Below are 11,062 nucleotides of genomic sequence, written 5' to 3'. Positions count from 1 at the left end.
ATTCCCCACAAAGTTTAAAAGTGAGGTTAATCCATCTTCACCTTGTGGGTTTTTGTGAGAGGAGAGAGATTTTGTGATAGCAGTGATTTTGTGATATAAGTGAGATTTATTGTGCGCTTTGGTTAGTTATATTTAGGCTAGATTAAAATTAGATATATTGACTGATAGGTATAGACAGTGACAGATAGTTAGGATAGATATAGTGACACATTCATTTAAAAAATACATCATCCATGATGCGCCATTTGAGGAGCACTCATCCTGCCATTTTGGAGGGTGCAAAGGATGGTAACATTCCCCCTGTATAGGCCTTTTTTATGGAAACTGTTTGATAGTCGTATCCGTGAAACCTAGACGATACACAGTGCTACAGCTGATGCAACAGTAGAAGTGAAATAGTAGCTCAAAGATGCGTTTTTGCCCAGAACGCATGATCCATTAATTTATTGGAAAGAGAGAGGGAAGTAATTTTCCCTCATTTGTATGTACTTGCTAAAAAATATTTGTGCATGCCAGCAACAAGTGTACCTTGTGAGAGGATTTTTTCAAAGGCTGGAGAAATTATATATATATAAAAAGACGTCGGCCAAGTCCTTCAAAAGCAGAGCAAATAATATTTTTGAATAAAAATGTTATGTAACAAATGTGTCACATTGTGGCTTTATTTATTTTATTAATGTTCCTTTTTCATGACCAAAAAAAACCTATAGTTATTCACAATGAGGAGGCTACAGGTTACAAAACCAAGATCATGTAGTTGTCAGACAGATGTTAAATTATTTAATTTTTTTACGTGGATCATTGTCAAGGTTATTTCAGATCAACACATGCAAGTGACCACTAGGTGTCGCCGTAGAGACGGGTGTAGTATTGATTCGAAGCTTCGAAACAGTATGGCACATTTGCTTCAACTGTTTCAGTGCTTCACAAAGCCTCGGTCTGTCCATACCTACGTATTAGTTTAGTTTTAGAACATTCTTACCCCTTACCCCTGGTTCGGAGCCAGAGCCTAGTTTCAAATCGGTTCTTTGTCTTTCCACACCCAAAGCACCAGCTCTGAACCAGGAAAAGTTCTTAAGTAGCACCAAAACATTGCTGGTCCAGAAGTAAGAACCGCTTGTGTCAGGGGCTGGGGGCGGGGTTACCGTGGTCAACAAAGACGAACACAAACTTGAGATCCGCCATTTTTGAAATAGCAGCTAATGGAGCTAATAGCTGTAATCTCCGTCTATACAAATTATGGCAAACTGCACGAATGCGTTGGATTCGCTGTGTTTTGATGCCGATGTAGGATCATAAAGCCATGTATGCATCAATAGTAACGCAACGTTCGCCATTGTTGATGGAAGGCTTATTCGAGATGCAGCGGTGCTGTACAGACCGATCGCCGTATGACAACGAGTACAACGAGAGCATATGACTCCTTATGCTTTTGAATCACTCATGTTGTGTTTTGATATCATACGCTGATCGGTCTGCGCAGCGCCAATGCATCTCGAACAAGCCTGGAGTGTTTGTGTTTCCCGCTGCCTCGCTAGCGTTGCTGAGAAAGATTAGATGTATACAGTGACGTAAGACCTGGGGCCGGATTCACAAAAACGATTTTACAGACATGGCACATTAAAAACACGACATTGAGTGATTTACTCCCGTCAAGCCAGTCACGACGAAAATAGTCTGCACACTTATTGTGATATCTACGGTAATCTGCAGGAAGCGCAAAACGACGAGCTTTGAGGTGTTTTTCGTTCAGCGAGTCTTCAGTAATACCTTTCAATAAAATAACACCATTTAACACCTTTTATTTTCTTCTTAAGTAAAAAATTAAGATGTTCTTAAGAAAATATTTGAGAACTTAAGAATTTTTCAAGAATTGCACTTAGGAACATTCTGACGAACTTCTTAGAATTTATCTTAAGAATTTTCTTAACTTCTTTCTTAAGAAGATTTTCGTGAATCCGGCCCCTGGCTCTGTGGCAGCTCTCTAGCATGTGGAAAGGCAAAACGGTTCTTAGAAGGCACGTCAGTCGAACCAACTAAGAACTGGCACTAGCACTAGCTCTGAACTAGCACCCGGTTCATTCTGGTGGAAAAGGGGTATCTGAGAACTTTACGGGCATCTTCAACTAATTTCGTAGGGTTAGTTCACCAAAAAATGAAAAAAAATCTGTCATTAATGACTCACCTGTCACATGTCGGTCTGTTTAGTTGATCTTTCAGTTGTGTTTTCATCCTGTCACGTGTTCCTTTGTCTTAGTTCCCCGCCACTTGTTTGTTACCATGGTTACCCTCATTAGTGAATTTGTCCCAGCTGTGTCTTGTTAATCACCTTGTTTCTGTTCACTTAAGTTACACCCTTACACCCTCGCCTTCAGTCTTTGTCACTGTTATGTTAAGTTAAATTCCCGTTGCCTGTTCTTTGAGAAGTTCAGATAAAAATTGATGTTTGATTATTATCTCCTGAGTTGTCATCTTGTTCCTGGTAAGCTACCTCCAAACGTTACACTCACCCTCATATTGTTCCAAACCTGTAAGACCTTCATTCCCGTTCGGAACACAAATTAAGATATTTTTAATGAAATTGAATGCTCTATTAGGTCCCTCTCCATGGACAGCTATTTAATTAACACTTTCAAGGCCCAGAAAGGTGGTAAAAACATTGATAAAATCATCCATGTGAATCCATGGTTCATGGAGAAATTAGAAATTATTGATTAAAGTCGTTATTTTTGTTTGTCTTTTGCCCACAAAAAGTATTTTTGATGCTTCATAAAATTAAGGTTGAACCACTGGAGTCACATGGACTATTTTAGCTATATCTTTCCTATATTTCTGGGCCTTGAAAGTGCTAATTAAATTGCTGTCTACTGAGGGGTCAGAGAGCTCTCGGGTTTCAACAAAAATTTCTTAATTTGTGTTCTGAAGAAGAACGAAGGTCTTATGGGTTTGTACGACATGAGGGTGAGTAATCAATGACACAATTTTCAGTTTTTGGGTGAACTAATCCTTTAAGTGTTTTTAAAGCAGATTGTTGCTCCATTATTTGCTTTAAATTTTATGCCGATCCTGAATGAATGATGTATGATTGCATGCAGGTTATTGCAACAATATTTTCCTGCCCCTAAACATGACTTTGAACAAAACGGCTAACTGTTATTAATCACTTTACATGCCAGTCAGTTGCCTAAGTAGACGTCCCTAGCCAATTGTAGTGAAAGTCACTTATAGGATTATGGGTAATACTTAATTGTAAATAAATTCAGCAGTTAAACATTTTTATTTTGTTGAAATAAAACTGATTTATTAAAATCAGTATAGAAAAATGTAACGTTCGTGTGGGAAGAAGGAGGCTGGAACCGGCGAACGTTCAACAACTTTTAATCAAAATAAATGAACACAAAATGAAAGTAAGAGTGGCAGCCCCTCACGGACGACTGCCGCGCACACACAACAAAACGTAAACAAAACACAACTTAAAATCCAGGCCTGGTCCTCTCTCGTCCTTCACTGGAGTCGCTCGTCCTTATATGTCTCTGTATTCCCTCATGAAAGGACTCGAGACCGGTGTGTGCCTCGCAGGTGACACTCATTCTCAATCACGCACACCGATCTCGCTCGCTCCTACTCCCATGTCTCTCGCTCGTCCACCTCGCCACAACAATATATCAAGAAATAATATATATTCAGCAATCACTATAACAAAATGAACCCCATCATAAAGCATAGCTTGCATTGATTTTGCATTAATGACTGGCTGACTGCTCTTTATCCCACTTTGATGTGGTTTACCAATTATGTAACATACTAAATAAATTCAAAATGGACATTAAATACTGATGCGATTTTAAACATTTATGTGGGATAAAAAAGACCAGAGTAATATGAGAGACATGACAATTATACAGTTTTGGTGATGGACCATGTCATTTTCACATACACACAGAGCATCTGTCCCCTTTGCTGGTCTCTTGTCACTGGCGGCTCAGGCCGTCTCCACCCATCTGCCACTGGGAAGATGTTTGAATCTGATTCAAACGCTCCTGACAGCTCTCTACACATCCCAGTCTGTCTACAGTAAAACATTCATTCCCATCAGCAGCTTCTGTATCAGACTCATGAGAGCTTTACTTTGGAACTTTACTTTTAGCAAGAAGGCAATGCAATGATTGTACCTATTGTCAAAAGGACGAACAGCTCTTATGACAGCAAAGATGTTTAAGTCTTGTTGAGAGTATATTGATCTTTAAAGATGAACATATTATACCCCTTTTTACAAGATGCAATTCAAGTCTCTGCTGTCCCCAGGATGTGTCTGTGAAGTTTCAGCTCAAAACACCTCACAGATCATTTATTATAGCATGTCCAATATGCCCCTATTTGGGTGTGAGCAAAAACACGCCGTTTTTGTGTGTCTACCTTTAAATGCAAATGAGCTGCTGCTCCCCGCCCAGTGTTGAACTGACCCTTGTTTGCGATGCAATCCGTAAAATGATTTGCACAAACATAAGACTTTACCTAATTTCTTAAATAAATGAAATTCATCCACTGTGTCCTCTGTGGCTCAGATGCCGGGAGTCTATGGTGACTCTTATGTTCATTGGTGCATCCAAAAACAGAACATTTGTAATGTTTATGTGGTGCAGATATTATATCAATAGGTGCTATAGCAAGGATATAAACATGGCGGACTATGTGCGGCTCACTCAGGGCGGGATCTATACTAATAGGGCCGATCGTCACCAGCCGTTAATTGGCGGGGCATATCCCTACTATGACATCACAGTCGGGAGAAATACGGAACAGCGTATTTTCAGAAACTGCTTCTGATTTATGGGGATTATATAAAAAAGCAGTGGGTGGATTTTTACCATTATAGGCTGGTTGTTTACACACACTGTGGACACACATCAGTGTTTAAACACCATGTAAAAGTGAATTTTGCATAATAGGTTGCCTTTAACATTACATGCTGGGCCAGAAACAAGAACAAATTAACAGGAGTAGCGATAATGGCAAAAACATCAGAATGTAAGCAAAATCACTTGGAGTCATAAAGACAATACATAAGCTACACTTTCCAACACATCCCCTTTTTAATGAAAAATTCCCTTCAAAGCCCAGAGCTGCAAAGTATATTAGATGATTTATATATAATTTATTTATCCTCTGCTGCTTTATTGAACAATTCAATTTTTAATGTATTTCATTGATCTTAGCAGGGTTGTTTAAACAGAGCCCAGTGTGAGCCGTAATGAGAGTATTGGCCCAAGACATCTTGGGTTAGAAAGACTGTCACAAGAAATAGCAGATAGAAACAATCCCACCCAGAAACAATACAAGGCTTTCTCAACCAAACAAACCCAAACCTCATGTATTATCAGAGAAACCTCAAGCCCTGATCACTGACTAATTCTTCCGCTTCATTCTGTTCCCCTCGCTCTTCCTTGATGAATGGTGACTTGCATTTCTCAAACATGGCATCGCTGTTAATGATGAACGATAGCAGGCATCTACATGACAGCACATTCCTGAATGAGCCACATAACTGACGCTTCGTGATATTATTTGGTTGGGGGCTGTCAGGATCCAGAACAAAATAATTATGCACACGGACCATTAGTCAAGTCAACATCAAACAGGAAACAAACAAATGTGCCCTTGTATCTGCAGGGATCTGGGTTTAGACGGAGATGGAGACCACTGCTGTTCTGCGATGCACAGCAAGCTGCACTAAAATGAGAGTTTTGAATGGATGCATAGCTGAAAATCTTATTCATGTGGTGTGATGCTGTTTCTCTACTTCTGTGTTCATTAGTTGCTGTTTATGTTTGAAGTGAAAGATCACAGTGATACATTTAATGAGTCATGGAGGGACGTTATTTTTGAATCTCTGTCCATGTATGGATGTTGTGTGTTCGATTAGATTGTGTGTGGTCTAGTCAGAAGGGCTGTCTATAAACTGACAGTGTTTTGGAGACGCGGCGCTCACCTCTCTTCCGTCTCCCCTCGACACAGCTGCACAGCGAGGTCAGGCGCTGAATTAAGACTGCAAACAGATTTCAATGGATTGTCTGAGATGAGCTGAACTTAAATGGGACTGAAATGGACTTGATGTGAAATTTACCCCACCGGTGTTTGAGTTTTTCCTGCAGGATCGATGTGCAGTGAAACTCAGTAGAGCTGGAGTAAAGAGAAAAGTGTGTGTAGATAAATATGATATGATAAAGATGATAAATGCACAGATTGGGGAAGAGATGGGTAGATAGACAGATGTGGACAGACAGGCAGATAGACAGAGACAGATAGACAGACAGGCAGGCTAATAGACAGACAGCTAGAGATATAGTATACTGTACATCTATAAATAGACAGACAGATAGACAGACAGAGACAGATAAAGGGATTGATGATAGACAGACAGACAGACTGAGAGAGATAGAGAGAGACAGACAGATGGATGGATAGAAGGATGGATGGACAGACAGAGAGATAGAGACAGATAGACAGATGGATGGATAGACGGGTGGAGACTGACCGAGAAATAAACAGATGGATGGATGGACGTACAGACAGACAGACTGACAGATACAGTAGATTAACAGATGGATAGACAGATAAATAGACAAACAGACAGATACAGTAGACAGACAGACAGACAGACAGACAGACAGACAGATACAGTTGATAGCCAGATAGATAGACAAACAGACAGATACAGTAGATAGATAGACAGACAGATACAGTAGATAGACAGACAGACAGACAGACAGATACAGTAGATAGACAGATAGATAGACAGACAGACAGACAGACAGACAGACAGAGACAGTAGATAGACAGACAGGCAGACAGATACTGTATGTTAAAACACTGTGGTATAACATTTCAAATGTTCTAATTTGTTACACTAATATGTTACACTGTTTATTTAAGGTTAAGTTATGTTGTAATATTTTCTTCTATTATTTTGATGTTTATTATTATCATTACTATTAATGTTCATATATTTAGGCCATTATTATTTATGTTCATATATGTATTAATATTTATGTTTATATATTCCTAGCTTTGGCAATATTGTATGATTTACATTCATGCCAATAAAGCAATTTTGAATTTGAATTTACTGTAGACAGACAGACAGATACTGTAGATAGCCAGTCAGACAGACAGACAGACAGACATATACTGTAGACAGACAAATACTGTAGATAGACAGACAGATACTGTAGACAGACAGACAGATACTGTGAACATAGACATATTCTGTAGATAGACAGACAGACAGATACTGAAGATAGACAGACAGATACTGTAGATAGACAGATACTGTAGATAGACAGACAGATACTGTAGAAAGACAGATAGACAGAGACTGTAGGCACACAGACAGATACTGTAGATAGACATACAGACAGACAGATAGACTCTGTAGATAGACAGACAGACAAATTCTGTAGATAGATAGACAGACAGACACTGTATAGACAGATAGAAAACAGTCAGATACTACAGGCAGACAGACAGATAGAAAAACAGTCAGATACGACAGACATATTCTGTAGATAGACAGACAGACAGATACTGAAGATAGACAGACAGATACTGTAGATAGACAGATACTGTAGATAGACAGACAGATACTGTAGAAAGACAGATAGACAGAGACTGTAGGCACACAGACAGATACTGTAAATAGACAGACAGACAGACAGACAGACAGACAGATAGACTCTGTAGATAGACAGACAGACAAATTCTGTCGATAGATAGACAGACAGACACTGTATAGACAGATAGAAAACAGTCAGATACTACAGGCAGACAGACAGATAGAAAAACAGTCAGATACGACAGACAGATAGATAGATAGATAGATAGATAGATAGATAGATAGATAGATAGATAGATAGATAGATAGATAGATAGATAGATAGATAGATAGATAGATAGATAGATAGATAGATAGATGATAGACAGACAGATAGACCTCTATGAAAATAAAGTTCACACCAGTCACAAGTATCGTTAATCATACTTTATTAAATAATAATAATAACAATAAAAAAGAACTTTTTTCTGTACAAAGTCTACAAACAACAATTTTTGAATGTTCTGACCAGTGCCGGGATCTCCATGTCTTTTGGTGTTGGCCTCCTGTCCCAGACAGACGAGGTAATACTATCACAGCTCTGCAGCAAAGCCAAAACAGGCCAGAGCTCCAAGGCACTTGGAAAAGAGTCAACAGAGTCCAATGAAAACCGAGCTGAATACACACAACCTCTCCCTCTTCATCGCTCTCTCCCCAAACAACTGAACAATCCATGTCTCCGGCTGATTTCCGTACTCCCTAATAAGACAAGCCCCCCACCCCCCCCTTGCTTAACCCACAAGTCAACAGAACTCCCAGCATGGCCCTGGGGAGTGAGAGGCCAGTCGAGGTACAATAAAAAAAATGTACACACACTTCCCCCCCATGCGCATACTCATTCTATCGCTCTCTTCACCTCAAGGTGAAACGTTCTGTGAAATTCTCACCCTTCTCCCAGGCTTACACCAAACCTGTTCTTGTTAGCCTTCATTTTCAGCAGCCCAAAATAAACCATGGAGTAAACAGACAGGTGAAAGGAAAGAAAGTAAGCGTAAGGCCTGACTCCTCTGAGGCCCCAGTGGCTTTAAACCCAAGGACTGGTGTTTTAAAATGGCTCTCCTCCAAAACAGTTTGCTTAAGGCTCGATTGTTTGTACATGAAAGTGGCTTGGGGATTTTCCAGCTCCTTCACCAAAGTCGCTCTGCCAGCTTGAGTCTTTGTTCCTTCAAGAATAGGGTAAAGAGAGGAGGAGAGAACAGAAGATGCTCTCACTCTCTTAACACTCTGTAGCTCAGTGGCTCTGAATCCTTAGCAATCCATAGGTTGCGATATATTAGTTCGAAATTATCAGCACAGAGTCTTTAACGCTATGCTTAGAAATCAAACAGTCAAGAGCAAAAAAAAAAAAAAAGAAAGAAAGGAGAAAAAATAGACACAAAAGACAATCCTAAAACTTCAATCTAAAAGGATTTTTTCAGAATGTAATACAGCGTGTTTTCTTTCCTCGTTCTCTAATGGCCACAACAAAAACATTATGCTACAAACAGACTGAACTTATGTATAAAACATTCATAAAAGGGCATCGACACTTCAAAATGGTTTTAGAAAGTGGCAAAAGACGGGATGGGATGGGAACTTAAGCAAGTCAGCAAAAAGACACGAGTCTAAACTAAAGCAAATGTCCACAGCGTTCACACAATAGAGGCCGAGATTTCACAAGCGATCTGTCTTCTAGTCCTAGTGCCTCTCTCTCTTTCTCTCTCTCTTCTAACTTCCATTAAGCATTATTAGATTGTATTTTTCTTTACAAATCTATAGCAATATACATTTCTTTAAAGTTCTTATTCGTTTTTGAAGGGGGAAAGTCATTAGGTTGATATGTGTTGATCATGTTTCACTCCCGCTGAGCTGTCCACAGGAAGCCTCAACGCTCCCAGTGATCCTTCCACAATCCCGGTCAGAGATCAGCCCTATATTAGCGGCGTGAGGTCCATTCACAGTTTTGGATCAAGCCGGCACCAGTTCACAAGCGGACAGAGCGCCTCTCCCAATTGTCTCCCTTCAGGCCTCGGAGCAGCAGCGCTGCTGGTTGATCTTCACCTTGTGCTTGATGCCGTCGTACAGCTCGAAGTTGTAGTTCTCCAGTGTGGTGGTGCTGCGGGATGACAGGCCGTTGTAGGAGCAGGTGCAGTAGAGCAGGAGACCGGCGCACACCGCACCCAGCAGAACGCCCAGGGAACTCATGACGATGATGGTGACCAGGATGGGATCAAGGGTGTACAGCCAGGCGTTGTCTTTCTCAGAGAACCGTGTCACCGGAGGTTCTCGTGAGGGGTTAGGCGTGGTCCAGTCAGGGAAAGGGAACCCTGGAAACAGGAATAGAATGTTAATCAGTTATTGAATTTTGCAAGTACCAATGTGACCTAAATAGCTTTTGTATAACTTCACATGCCATATTTCATCAGTAGTTTTGTCTTGTTTTCCAGTGAAAATATCTAAACATACTTAAAATTTGTCAAATTTACTGGGGTGTTGAATAAGATTTTTGGGGTCGGTACTTTTAAAGGACAACTCTGGTGAAAAATTAACCTAGGGGTAATTAACACATGGTTACCGAGTAGATCGTTCTCTGGGATGCGTTTTCATGAAAATTGAATGGAAAGAGTTTTTATCTCTAAAAACAGATTAGCTTATAACGCTAGTATATGGGGCATATAATAACAATAATAGCCTCACACTAACACAGTAGCATAACGAGGGTCCTTACATGCAAACCGAAGCATTGAGAACTTTGTAAGTGAACAAACAGTTTAATATGAAGATACTTATAAAGACAGTACATTACGCGTATACAGACAGGAGCCATCTTGGAAAACAGTCTCGACAAGTCAAGCCACGGTTGAATAATCCGCCATCTCTTTAGTGTGTATCCTTTGGAAGCACTAGTCTCAGTTACGTTCAGTTTTTTTTAAATTATTTTTATTTATTTCGTTTCTCTGTTGCGTTCAGTGCTTTCTTCCGGAAACAACGGACCATATGAGATTCCAAGTCACAGTTCATCACTTAGCACATCGTTCGTGGCTCGACTTGTCGAGACTGTTTTCCAAGATGGCTCCTGTCTGTATATGCGTAATGTACTGTCTTTATAAAGTATCTTCTTATTAAACTGTTTGTACACTTACAAAGTTTTCAATGCTTCGGTTTGCATGTAGGGACCCTCATTATGCTACCGTGTTAGTGTGAGGCTATTTTGAGCCTTGTTAGTGGTATTAACTAGCAATTTAATTTTACTTATTATATGCGCCATATACTAGCGTTATAAGCTAATCTGTTTTTAGAGATAAAACTCTTTACATTCGATTTTCATGAAAACGCATCCCAGAGAACGATCTACTCGGTAACCATGTGTTAATTACCCCTAGGTTCATTTTTCACCAGAGTTGTCCTTTAATGTTGATCTCTTTTGCTAAC

General features: G+C 39.9%; 1 protein-coding gene across 1 annotated transcript in view; it reads right to left on the bottom strand.

Annotated features, from left to right (window-relative positions):
* Positions 1–8,025: 8,025 nt before the first annotated feature.
* The window catches only part of nrp2b (neuropilin 2b), a 78,594-nt gene continuing 75,557 nt past the window's right edge, over positions 8,026–11,062 (bottom strand). The window contains exon 17 of the mRNA XM_079822354.1: positions 8,026–9,957. Coding sequence (XP_079678480.1) covers positions 9,653–9,957 — 305 coding nt within the window. The 3' untranslated portion in view covers positions 8,026–9,652. The remainder of the gene's footprint in view (positions 9,958–11,062) is intronic.

Source organism: Gobio gobio, assembly GCF_949357685.1.
Source record: "Gobio gobio genome assembly, chromosome: 7".
Lineage (NCBI taxonomy): Eukaryota > Metazoa > Chordata > Actinopteri > Cypriniformes > Gobionidae > Gobio > Gobio gobio.
This window is presented reverse-complemented; position numbering and strand designations above follow the sequence as displayed.